The 13,288-nt window shown below is 36.4% G+C and overlaps 2 protein-coding genes across 3 annotated transcripts in view; one reads left to right on the top strand and one right to left on the bottom strand.

Moving 5' to 3' along the window:
- Positions 1-5,899, top strand: part of LOC109210467 — a 9,464-nt gene extending 3,565 nt beyond the window's left edge. Inside the window, exons 3-7 of one of the 2 annotated variants that reach the window (XM_019373888.1) lie at positions 1,440-1,553; positions 2,223-2,458; positions 3,402-3,438; positions 5,052-5,109; positions 5,242-5,899. In XM_019373888.1, the coding sequence (XP_019229433.1) occupies positions 1,440-1,553; positions 2,223-2,458; positions 3,402-3,438; positions 5,052-5,109; positions 5,242-5,324 (528 nt within the window). In that variant the 3' untranslated portion in view covers positions 5,325-5,899. Of the gene's footprint in view, positions 1-1,430; positions 1,554-2,222; positions 2,459-3,401; positions 3,439-5,051; positions 5,110-5,241 lie in introns of both variants that reach the window. The other variant, XM_019373887.1, reaches the window with a different exon arrangement.
- Positions 5,900-6,662: 763 nt separating this feature from the next.
- Positions 6,663-10,288, bottom strand: LOC109210468 (squalene monooxygenase-like). The gene is made up of 8 exons (XM_019373889.1): positions 9,824-10,288; positions 9,272-9,383; positions 8,951-9,125; positions 8,530-8,698; positions 8,085-8,303; positions 7,701-7,976; positions 7,076-7,354; positions 6,663-6,975 (listed from the first exon to the last, which is right to left on the bottom strand). Exons 1-8 carry the CDS (start codon positions 10,073-10,075, stop codon positions 6,865-6,867), a joined length of 1,593 nt encoding a protein of 530 aa, XP_019229434.1. The 5' UTR covers positions 10,076-10,288; the 3' UTR covers positions 6,663-6,864.
- Positions 10,289-13,288: the final 3,000 nt, after the last annotated feature.

A 13,288-nucleotide genomic window follows, 5' to 3' on the forward strand; every position in this document is an offset into this window, starting at 1 on the left:
CCCCCCCCCCCCCCGAGCTGGATTTTGGGGTTGAATTAGGCCCAAGGACCATATCTTCACATTGTACCAGTGTTAGATCCATTCCTGTTTGGTCCCCCTTGTAATATTGGCCATGCTTTAGTTGGTATGCCTGGGTTCCGGGGGTATTAGTCTCACATTGGTTGAGGGAATGGGTTGTGATCTCCTTATATGGTCTTGGGCAATCCTTCCCTTATGAACTAACTTTTGGGGTTGAGTTAGGCACAAGGGCCATATCTTCACAATCTAAAATAAATGATAGAGATAAATATCAAAGGTAGGAAAATGTGATCTTGATATGTTTAATATGCATCAATCATTCTTCTATATAATTGCTCTTGTGCATTTTCTTATTATTCTAGATCTTCAACATATGTGAGTCGGTCCCAAAAACCTAAGGAAAATGGAAGGTTGGTCGTTTTGTCTTTGAAATTGAGCGTCGTTTTTCGTCAAAATACTGACGGAAAAATGCATCAATCATTCTTCTATATAATTTCTCTTGTGCATATTCTTATTATTCTAGATCTTCAACATATGTGAGTCGGCCCCAAAAACCTAAGGAAATGGAAGGTTGGTCATTTTGTCTTTGAAATTGAGCGTCTTTTTCCGTCAAAATACTGACTTCATACGGGCATTTCCTCAGGGTAAAAATAATGATTCTGACCCATTGATATGTGGCATATATTAAGTTTTACTCACATCTAAACATAATTCACCACTCAGAAGATGATTGATAAATGGTGCTCTCAGGTCTTTGGATCAGTGGTTAAGAGCTAAGCAATTTGTGATGAGGCGCACGTAACGAGTTTGAAAGCCAACTGGCCTGTGAGAATTTATCGGTTATAAAAAGAAGATGAAATTGGAAAATATTCTCCATCTATCCAAATAAGAATGAGGGATTCGAGGAAAGCTCATCCGAGGTGAATTTAACAATAAAAAGAAACTCGTTCGATGTGAATTTGGATATTGATTTTTAAAATTTTGAAATTGAAATAAAATTTGCATATTTATCAAATTACAGAAATTTTAGAAATCACCATTATAAATTTTAAAAATAAAAAGTAATTGTAAAAGAAAAAGATGTCTCCCTCTTTTAATACTAGTAGTGCTATTTTCTTATGATTCAGGGAGTATGTTTACTCTGTGAAGTGAGGTGTTGTCATAGCTATTGCTTTTTCTGTTTTCTTGCAATGTTCTACTTTGCGAGTTCAATTCTAATTAACTGTTGCATGTATAAGATGAAGTATATCATACAGAGTTGCTTTCTTGTTGGAGTACGTGATAAATTCATGTTTTTTTGACATTTGTGCTTAGAAAAGGGTTACTCTCCAGTTGTTTTGGTAAATACTGAGCAGGGTGGAGGAATTTTTTTTTTGGCTTGAGCTAATAATTATTTCTTTGAATTGCAAAAGTTGATGCAGTCGGCACGGAAAGCTCGAGCTGGGGGTTCTTTTAGGACAAGTTTTCAGGAGGAAGCATGGAAAAGATATAATCGCAGGATGCGGGAAGAGTATGAAGAAGAAATGGAGAGAGTGGTGAGCTACATCTTCATCTTCAACAATTTTTTGTCACTCTCATTTCCTTATATCGAATTGAAAGAGAGAACTTTGTCAAAGTCTTTCTCAACTAAAAGCAAGTGAACTCGTATGAAGAGATTGGAATATGAATCCAGGCCCCTATGTGTATTCGTCAGAATGCATGTATGGCTCTCTGAATATGAATTTGGCCATGTCTAAAAAATTCAAATACCATATTTTCTTCTGGATATAATCGTGACCCAATATCTCAAATAAGCCGTGAGTAAAAATTTATGGAAAATCTTATAGTTAGAAGGTTGGGGAATGGAAATAAAATTTGCCGTTATTTCTTCTTGTGATGATACACTGAAGTTGTAAGAACCGTTGGACATCTAATAATGGTGAACACTCATCCTTATCCGTCTTTCTTTCTAGTCAAATCTTCAATGCTACCTATGCTTTATTTGCCTGATTGAATTTTTGATTGTTTCTGCCTCCAATCTCATAATATGTGACCCTCACAATTAACTACAGATGTTAGATTTTATGGCTAACATATCTGAGCTAAAGAAAATGTAATGAGATCTTGGATAAATTTCCACTTGTGAGTTCATTCTGATATTTATATGTGTATTCTACCTTTAACCATGGGATTATTGTTGACCTAACATTCTATGATTTTCATAGGAGCGTATACGCCGTATGCAAAGTGTTTTCAATAGGGAGAGAAACAAATATAAGAGGAGCTACGAGAGCTGGCAAGAAAATGGGCCAGGTGCTTATCATCAGCACTCCCAAAGGAATGACTGGTATTGGAAGGCTGATACATCATTCAGAGACCGGGGAACTAATTTCAGGGAAGCTCCTAGGGCCAATACAAGCTACGCGTTATCACATCACTACTCGGTTTTGGGCCTTGACAGGTAGTAATATGCTTTTGGATGTTGAGTTGATCTATTAATACTTGTGGGAAAATATCCACGCTTCTCCATGATCTACCCCCGATCTTTTTACGCCAATAGACAACCCGAAAGAGGAAAAGAAAGAGACTCCATTGCAAAGATGATAGTCCTAGAACGAAAGGTGATTAGTACCATTACTACCTCCATTATTCTGGTTTGAGGCAAATGCGTTGGTGCCTGAGGCGTGCATTTTGGCCAGTTCTTTTGCTAGGGGTGTTTTGGATCAACACATAAAGAAGAAGGGGTAAAAAAGAAGAAAATAAGTAGTTTCCGTACTTTTGTTGGCCACTCGAGCACCAAAGCATACACCTCAACCCTAAAAGAATATGACTCATAGGAGTACTGGCTGCACCTTTACAGCACTGTGGGCTCTTTAATTTGAAGTCACCATTTAGTTCTAACAAGGACATAAACTAAAATACTTAAAATTTTCGTCTTCGACTTATTTTCTAACTGCAATCTGATAAGAAAAAGATAACTATGATGTGAATGGTGCAACCTACCAAGTGCTCCACGTATCTTACTTGGATGAAGGTGAAGATCTGTTCTACAGACTCTGGATAGTTAGATGCCATTTTTGTGATTTAATCTTTTACTGAGTTTTACTTTCACCATATGTAGATCATGACATCAATCATTATGTTCTTAAACACTTACATCTACGATGAGGTGGTCTAGGATAGAAGGTTTTGCTGCTCTAGAGGATGTTTTTTCTTCTGTAAATTACACATACCTACCTTTCTTCCCTATTTGTAATTTTTCTATTACATAAAAGCTGTTTTAGTTTTTCATGTTGCCAAGAAGTCTGTATCTGGATGCCAGATGTTTAATGTGGATGTGTTCTTAGGTGATGATATTGACATTGACATGAAACTTGACATGTTTGATCCTTCCATTTTGACAGGTGTAGGACGAAGCCTTACACGGATGATGAGATAAAGGTATTTATCATTCTCCGAAATGTCTGAAAATTCTCCCAGTATTAAAATGAAAATTAGTGCTGTTTTACATGTGTACCTTCCATTGTTTGTTTGTTTTTAAATCTTTGTTCCCTCCCTTCATTTTTAAGGCCCCCTGATCTCACCTCTTCCTTGGTGGAGGAGGACAACAACAACAACGACCCAGTAAAGTCCCACTCCGTGGGGTCTGGGGAGGGTAGTGTGTACGCAGGCCTTACCCCTACCCCGATAGGGACCCTGGTGGAGGAGGATGGTCGAGAAAACTAAACAACAGAGACAAAGTTCTTTTTGTGTGCTTCCACCCCAGCTGCCCCTTTGTGAATGCAGGCGTAAAAAATTTATCTCCTTTTTCTTAATTTTCTGAGTATATGAATTTTTTTTTCTACTTCCCTGCGTGAGTTACAGGCTTAAGATTTTTTTCTACTGTATGCTGCTCCTATATTTCTGAATTTTCTGAATAAAACATTTGTAGATCTATTTGTGGTACTAGGCAAAGATGACAAAATCATCCGTAGCCTCTTAATGTTTAAAAATACTGCCTGAAAAAGGTGAAGAATAAAATGAAATGATACTTGTCCAGATGAAAATTAATGACTTCATCCCCAATCTATTTGGTAGCTCTGTTAATTAGTCAACAACTTATATTTTTTTGTGGTCCTAGTTTCTTTAATAGAGACTGCAAGCTAAGCTGCTTTACCTCTTTTGCCTGCCACTTGTCTCTGATACACAAATAACAAAAACAAGAAAAAAATCTGAACTCACGGAAGAGAACATATTTCCAATATATTTTGATCTAGCGGAGTACTTAATTTTTTAAAATGATCATGCAACTTGCCTTTATAGAACTGAACCTTTTGAGTAACTTGGAATCTTGATTTATTGCTACAACAAAAGAAACTAGAGAAGTTTCCGGCAAACTTCAGTTAAGACCTATTGCAGAACTAGCAAGAATTCCCGGTTATGTAAATTGTGCTTGATGTAATCCCATTTGGAGTGTGTCTATTTGAATTGGTGAACAGATATGCACGACTTCCATATGTTAGCTTGCTTCTCCTCTGTTTCAACTTGAACCTTTCCCTTCTAAACCTTTTTCAGAGTGATGTCTAATAATGTAGGTTAACTGTTAAAATATATATATATATATATATATATTTATATATATATATTTATACATTTTCAACTCTATGAAAATCCTTGTAAATTAAACAAAAACATTCAATCTGAAATGGTGAGAATAGGTGGTAGGAAAAATAAGAAAAGAAACAAATAATTGACTCCAAAGTCCAGTTTTTGACTGCCTCGTCAAATTCAAGTAGTTGATGCCAAGTATCATCTGGAACTGCTGGCATTGCCGATCACTTGAAGCTGATAATAGGGAGTTATACATACTCGTACTCACTGATCTCTGCTTACTATTATGTAATTTGATTATCCAATTTGAGCTAGTTGCAAGGGCATCTGATATAGTTGGCATCTCGATGGTCCTTCAGTTTTGACTATCAGCTTTGCTTCTCTCTCTGTCACGCAGACGTGTAAAAGCATTTACTTGGAATTGGAAAGGTTTATTAAAATGCATTTTTTCTTTTGTCTTGCAGTCAGCCTTTAGGGCAAAGGCAAAGGAGTTTCACCCTGATCAAAATCAGCAAAACAAAGGTAGATTGTATTGGCTAGTCTATTTGATTTCTTATACTTGTCTACCTATTTTAAATTTGAGAAAAACAAAAGGAAAGAAGTGCTACTGCTTGCATCAGGCTATAGAAATCTGATGTTGTGACTTGGTTGCAGAGGCTGCTGAAGCAAAGTTTAAGGAAGTTATGAAGTCCTATGAGGCTATAAAGTCGGAAAGGAAGAATGGCATGAGCCGATAAAAGAACCATGACAAACGATGCAAAATATTTGTAAAATTTTAAGAGGGTCATTCTCTACTTGATGTTGTATGTAAGTCTAGCTAATCCAAGTGGTCCTTCGTGATGGAGAGCGACCATGAAAGCCATTTGCTTCTAGCCTTCTGCTTGTTGACTGGTGCATCTTGTCTGTTGGTATTCTTGGATTTTTACCAAGGTTTTCATGATACGGTCTAGAATAGATATTTTTTTTTTAAATGTCACGATCATAAGAAGACTTCTACAGCATAGGTTGTAATACTTCTATAGCCGAGGTTGCAACTTCCCAGGATTCCTCTGCTCACTCCCTTGCTGTGCTAATTTCTTGAAGAGCTCAATTCGTGATGTAGATTGCTGAAGATACTGATTGACATTGTATATCACACAGGCTTTAGTACACTGTAAGTTAGCTCAAGATGTCAAATAAAGATAGAGGCTGTAATTAGCCTATGAATTTTGCCTTGTATTATATCTGAGATGCCAAGGCTGAATTGCCCATGTAAGGTGCTGAATTATGTTATATGCAGATGAGTTGGAAATATTTGTTCATTGTAGTATCACACTAAGGGTCTAACTTGACAGCTTCATAGTGAGGTCGAAACTTAGAAGGCCATTCTCTTTACTAATTATTCTGTCAAGGTAAATGCCAATAAGCATTATTACAATAATTTCGATCTTAAGCTTCGGTCAGTTTTCATGCTTACTCTGTCAACTCATTAAAAGGGATTTACTTCTTTGGTATTAATATAGTGAATCAACTATTCTTCAACTCCAAAATTGCAATAAATCCCAGATGTCTATTTCACTCTCTTCGTGCTTATTTCATTGTAATAGTAAATCATTCGTATTTTGATGTCATTAGTATGCAAGAATCTAGCCAAACTTGTGAGTAATAGATTGACAGGATTAAAAAGGCGTAGTTTTGGATCTAATTACCAAATTAAGTGGTCGATAACCGCTTATCTCATGAATCAATAATTCAATTAGCCCTGGATCTGAGTGGTTTCTGTGGAATCAAAAAGATTTCCAAATCTGTGTTACCAAACAACTACGCCCATGTTCGAAGAGAAATATAAGACGTGAATGTGTAGTAGATCTAATGAACATCCACTGAGAAATCTGAACCACGCTATATAATCTCTTCCAAATTGTATCTTTCATCCATGAAATAGTGCAATGACGAAGTAAAATTGACTACGTATATTTGTGTTAAACCTCACACCTTTTTACTTGCTAGTGATTCGCGTAGCTGTTGTTGGAGCACAAGAGGTTTACAATTGGCAAAATTAAGTGAATACAATCCTAAGGAAAAACAAAAACGGATCACAGTACAGCAATATATGATTAAGTTATATTTACTTTTCCAGTTAATAATACAATCAATCATGGGAACAAACGAGAAGGGAAGAAAAGAAAAACTAGCATAAAAAAATATGTAACACTTGAACTAAACTCTTAAGACACTCACAACCAGAATACTGATGGAGGTAGCACACTGGCATTAGCCTTATTCTGTTTTTCCAAGTTACAATTTCACTTCAGGAGGAGACCTGTAATATGCTGGAACAGTAGCAGGGAAGAACATCTGCCTCACTCCTTCTGCCTTGATGATCGGGAAAATGATTCCAGATGCACCCTGTATTTGAATCGCACGAAATGGTCAAAATACTAGGTCATACAAAAACATGTGAAGACTGCAAATATTAAATGCAAAAAAAAGCAAGATTGACACCTACCGATATCAGCCGGGCTCCAATCCACATACGTTTGGGTGATGGGAAAGGCAGCAACAAGCGGCCAACACCATAGATTGCCACAGCAAAGAAATGACAAACAAGGCTTAATGGACGAGGGTTTAAGCCAGAAAGCAAAGATACTGGTCCTGTTGAGAATACTCCACCGAGGCTCAAATAGTCAAAGCATGCATCGCGCATTTCCTTCCTAGCTTGGTCAGGTGAAGCACAAAACACCTTATACAAGGCACCAGCCAATGTATTTATGGTGGATGCCACAGGCTGCAGATAAAATATGTGAGCCAAATAAGTCGAAAGGTAAATAATATTCTAGGTTATGTCTCACATATTGCTGCAGCAGAATATCTCTTCAGTAAGTTATAGTGGAATTGAGAGAGTTGGAAATCATAGAACACTAGAATGAACCAAGCCTTTTCACATTACTTTCGTTATATGTGGATTGATAGCTAGTGAAATCATCAAAGGCACATCAGTTTTTGGGTTGCAGATCCTTGATACTCACTAGTCAACATAGAGCTCTTACTTCACTAGGGATTCTTAAAGTAGAAAACAGGTACCGGCTCCAAATCTTTTGTTCATGGGAGGAAAGATTTAAAATGATTTTTACCTTACGCAAGGTGTAAAAGGACTCCAGATATCTACAAAGTGTAGGTGCATCATTCAAATCACGAAGAGGTTTGAGAAGATCACGTAATACAACAATATCAGACAATGCTACAGTCATTCCTCCACCAGTCAAGGGATGACGCATATTGAATGCATCTCCCATGAGAAGAGCACCAGGAGTTGGATGAGGAGCAGCTGGCATGCTTCGGTTTGGCATTGTCCTGATGTTACCTTTATCAATTGCGGCAATGAATGCATCTTTTATCTCAGGAGGGACCTAGAAAAACCATGCGAACATCTCATTAAGCATCATGCAACTTAAGTATGTATAATACTATGATGATATGGTATGGCATTCAGGACAAATTTTTCACCAGTTCTTTACCTGGGGAGCAACGACGCTTTTCAAATATTTGGCCATTTCACCATTTGAAATAGAAGGCACTTTTTGACCAGGTACATCAACCAGACAGCGGACCTCGGTACTGCTTATGGGATAGAACAAGATAGGTGATGGATCAGCCAAAATGACATGTCCATGGTTTGCATGTGGAAGCTGGCAGTTCTCCAGGACCAGACCAACAAAACAGGAAGGCACTTCTACCTGTATACAATGTGACATGTCATCGTAAGTATCAAGAGAAACAATAGGAGGGGACAACAACGCTGATGTTCATAAAAGTAAAAGCAATCTTGGGTAACAGTAATTCTTATTCATACAATAAGTAAAAGCAAAAGATTTCACAAATTAGCTTTTTAAACAATTAATAACCCAACGCCATCTTCTTTTTCAAAAACAACCCAAGAGAAATATTGATAAGTGTCCTTACCTTTGGGTCGCAAAGGGTACGCCGTAGATTCGAGAAACAACCATCACATACTATGGTCAGTGGTGCATAGGCTTTCAACTCTTCGCCAGATTTGTTTTTGTACTGAACACCTCTAATGGTCCCGTTTTCTTCAAGCAGAGACGTAACAGTGCCTTGCTCCAGTTTGACACTGTTAAAATATTAAAGCCAACATGCAGCATTTAATCAATAAAAGCAGAGATACTACTGTTTCAATCAATCAACCATGCCTTCATCCCAAATTATTAAGGCCGTCCATTTGAATCCTCCATATATATTCAGCAGGAAATTGTTTGAAGATGTAAAAGTTTACATAACATAATGAGAATAATCCAAGCAAGAGAAATCATTAAATATAAGAAAGGAGGTATATCGATAAGAAAAATGGTAAAACGGAACATACTTGGGAAGAGATGCAGCTTTCTCTCGCATTCTTTGAATGAAACGCCCATTGTGAAAGCTCCTTCCAGAAACATCAGCGTGAAATTTCTCCAGGGGATAAGACAAACGAGTGCTCTTGCCATCCTTGAAAAGAGCATACCCGAACACTCGCTGAGCATCAATATTCTCCACACAATCTGCAGCAGGCCAAGGTGAAAAATATGAGAAAATGCAACAGAAAAGGAGACAAGAAGCTAAAAATCTAAGACATCTTTTCCTTTTTTCACCTCAAGAGAATAAGTGACCAGAATTGACAACAATTTACATTATTTGGAAACTTTACCTTCCAAACCCAACTCCTGCAACTTGAGGAAGCCACCTGGTTGTAGGAGTTCTCCAACAATTCGATCAGGCTCTGTCAAATCTCTTTCAATCACTTTTACACGACGTCCGTCCTGTAGTCCAAAATGCATAACCATAAGTCTCTCAAAAAGATCCATTTTTTACCTCTTTCCTTTCATACTTAGCCTATGATTTACAGCAAGTTTTAATAGAAAATAAGTTACTATTTGCAGTCACCACCAGCTAGTAAAACTTGGTTCTATATTATAACCATCCATTTCTTCTCATACATATCAGAAAAAACTTGTAGGGTAAAAAATATTGTTTTCATTCCTTCAGACCAAATGCTTCCATTATCAAGTAATATTTATTTCTCTGATATCTTCAAATTAACCAATCAAGTTCATGTCTTTCGAAATAACACATCAACTATGCTCTTCATCTTCAGATACATAAATCAATCAATCTAATTACTCCTCAATCTCAATTTAGCTTCTTTTTTTCAAAAGATGTACATATAAATTGATAAAGGATGAGGAAGAGAGAAACAAACTTTGCCAAGGGTGTGAGCAAGAGCGGCACCGGCAACGCCAGCACCGACGATGATGATGTCAGCGTCGTCATTTGCATCCTTTGATCTGCATTCTCCATCATACACCGTTGTAGTAGTGGTGCTGGTGGTGGCGGTGGCGGGGTCATTATTTTTATCTTTGCGGCCACCGTTTCTCTGAATGAAAAACCACAAAACTGCCACGAAGCCAAACACCACCGCAAGTACAGATCCGGAAAGACCCATATCCACCATTGTCTGCGACGGCAAACGGCGACGGACTTGGTTCTCTCCGTCAAAAACTCCTATAGCTTAGAACTATGGGAATTTTCTCTATCTAAAACAAGAAAATGTTGATAATAAAAACAGTAAAAAGAAACAATATATTAAAAAATGTTGGGTTGTAAATTGATGAATGCTTTGCTGGCGAAAGGGAGAGATTTCAGGACAGCATGCACACTTTGATGACTTAAACCAACCCACACAACCCCCTTATTTTATAGGCTCCATATATATATACTAAAAGGCCAAATGCGTTCGTATTTTTATCCTTTAAACATAGAGTTTTCGCATAGGATAAAATAGTAATCTAACTATTTCGCTAACATTTATAATTAACTATTATTTTTTTAATATTTAGGAATAGTTATTTAATTATTTTTCTAATATATATGTTGGACTTAAAAAAATTAAAAGTATTATTATAAATTTCAAACCTTATTTCAACTATATCAAAATCCTAAAATTTAGGAGTATAAAAACAATAAAGATTTTACCTTATACAATTTTTTTATTATTTGAACTATGTAGCATAATTATAATATGTTACAAAAATTATTTAAAATAGTTATTTAATTATTCTCCTAAATTTTGGGAATAGTCATTTAATTAGTTTACTAATAACTAAGAATAGTTATTTAATTTTTCCCTAAAATTTAAGACTTTAAATCAACTCAAATTCTCTTATTAAATTTTTTCTTATTTGAATTAGAACTATTTTTCTTAATTATATTTGAACTCCTTTTGTGTATGGAATACGTGCAACATCAACATTAACTATTAAGACAAGCATCAACTAAAATTTTATAGTGCTATTTATACATGTGCACAAAGAATAATTTGAGGTAGCTTACAAATTTTTTATTTCTGTATGTAAATGGTTTGATCATTAACGAGGAATAGAGAAATTAAAGAGAAAAAACACTGGAAAAAAGAATAAGGAATTCCACGATAAATCTTCTAAGCCTAGCCTATGAGATAAGTTTGTATAAATCTTCTATTTCACATGCACAATAGTTAATGTTAAAATACAAAATATTTGAAAAACTAACATGAAAATTGTTATAGTTATGTTACATAATTCAAATAAGGAAATAATTTATACAAGGTAAAGTTTTATATAAAATGCGAGTCCTTGTTTAACCTCATCAACGTAAACTAAAATAATTTTTAAATCATTTAGATTGTCAACTAAAATTTTAGAATGGTTCTTATTTGAGTAGTTAGTCATTATATGTAGAACTTTAAAATCAATTAAATTTTATTTTATATAAATTATGTTCTTATTAATTAAATTGGGACAATTGCTTTGATTTTTCATCCTCTTGGACTCTCTTTATGTAATAGTTTTGCACAATATTTAAATCTATATAAGTGACACTTTTCCGTAAAAATTGCACGGGGCGCCCTATTTGGGCGCCCCTTTTTAACCTGTAGCCGCTTTGTCTTTTTGTTTGCATCCGTACCCACTTTTTAAAAAACTTCAGCTTCCCTTTATAACTGGGAAACTTCAGCTCTTACTAAACAAAAACTTCAGCTCTAGAGCTGAAGTTTTTATTTTATAACTAGCAAACTTCAGCTCTAGAGCTGAAATTTTCGGGTTACTAAGAGCTGAAGTTTTTATTTTATAACTGGCAAACTTCAGCTCTAGAGCTGAAGTTTTTATTTTATAACTTGAAAACTTCAGCTCTAGAGCTGAAGTTTCCGGGTTACTAAACAAAAATTTCAGCTCTAAAGCTGAAGTTTTTTTTTTATAACTTGAAAACTTCAGCACTAACAAAAACTTCAGCTCTAGTTTTTATTTTTTAACTGGAAAACTTCAGCTCTAGAGCTGAAGTTTTTATTTTATAACTTGAAAACTTCAGCTCTAGAGCTGAAGTTTCCCGGTTACTAAACAAAAACTTATAAAATAAAACTTCAGCTCTAGAGCTGAAGTTTTTATTTTATAACTGGCAAACTTCAGCTCTAGAGCTGAAGTTTTTATTTTTTAACTGGAAAACTTCAGCTCTAGAGCTGAAGTTTTTATTTTATAAGTTGAAAACTTCAGCTCTAGAGCTGAAGTTTCCCGGTTACTAAACAAAAACTTATAAAATAAAACTTCAGCTCTAGAGCTGAAGTTTTTATTTTATAACTTGAAAACTTCAGCTCTAGAGCTGAAGTTTCCGGGTTACTAAACAAAAACTTCAGCTCTAGAGCTGAACTTCAGGCCCGGCTACTAAAATGCTGAAGTTTTGTGTAATTGCCTTTGCTACTTCAGCCCCGTGTGCTGAAGTTATGTGAAAAAGAGGGTACGCTTGCAATTTTTTTTTGCAAAGCGGGCACAGGTTAAAATGTGACACAAAAAGCGAGTATAGATACAAATGCCCCCACTTTTCCAGTACGAAGGCATTAACGTACGCATATGTAATTCAAGAATTCTCTAATCCTTTGTCTTCCCTTCTTTTTTTCCCCTTCTACGTAGCAAAAGGCACAAAGGGCGGTGAATCTTTGCAATAGGTCGAGCTCATCTCAATTCAGTATATTCAAGAAGTGAAATCTGAAAAGTAATAACTGTGATTTTAACACGTTTTATGCCCATACTTGCCTATGCTTTATGTATGAATTGTCATAAAATAGACCCAGAATGCTTACAAAGTGCGCTTGATTGCAGGTTTGAGCCACAAGATGACAAAAGTCAAAAAATCGGCTCGAAACGAGTGAAACCTGCTCAAGTGTCAAAAATCATTGAAGTGGGGACAAGAGGACCTAGCGCGGACCGCACTGATTTGCTGCGCGGCCGGGTTAGGAGATTCAGAGAGCATCTATTTCAGGGGTTTCCATGCGCGGTCAGCGCTCCTTTCTACGCGGTCAGCGCTGGTGTCCACGCGGTCGCGCTTCATTGTTGTGCGGTCCGCGCCCATTAGCCTGTGCGGCCGCGCTACCTCTTTGTGCGGTCCGCGTCCCCAGCTTCAGAAGTGAGTGATCGAAGGCCAAGACCCCTAAGCGGCCGCGCTGCATTTCAGCGCGGTCCGCGCCAGCCCCGCAGGGGTATTTTTGTCCAGTTTTTCTAGCCTAGTATAAATAGAATATTTTATTATTTCTAGGTTAAGTTTTAGATATCAGATAGCAGCAGCACTCGTGAGACTCAAGTTTTAGCCTATTTTGAGCATTTTCATCTTGTTTTATCGTGGATTCTTGTAGATTAACATT

Source organism: Nicotiana attenuata, unplaced genomic scaffold, assembly GCF_001879085.1.
Source record: "Nicotiana attenuata strain UT unplaced genomic scaffold, NIATTr2, whole genome shotgun sequence".
NCBI lineage: Eukaryota > Viridiplantae > Streptophyta > Magnoliopsida > Solanales > Solanaceae > Nicotiana > Nicotiana attenuata.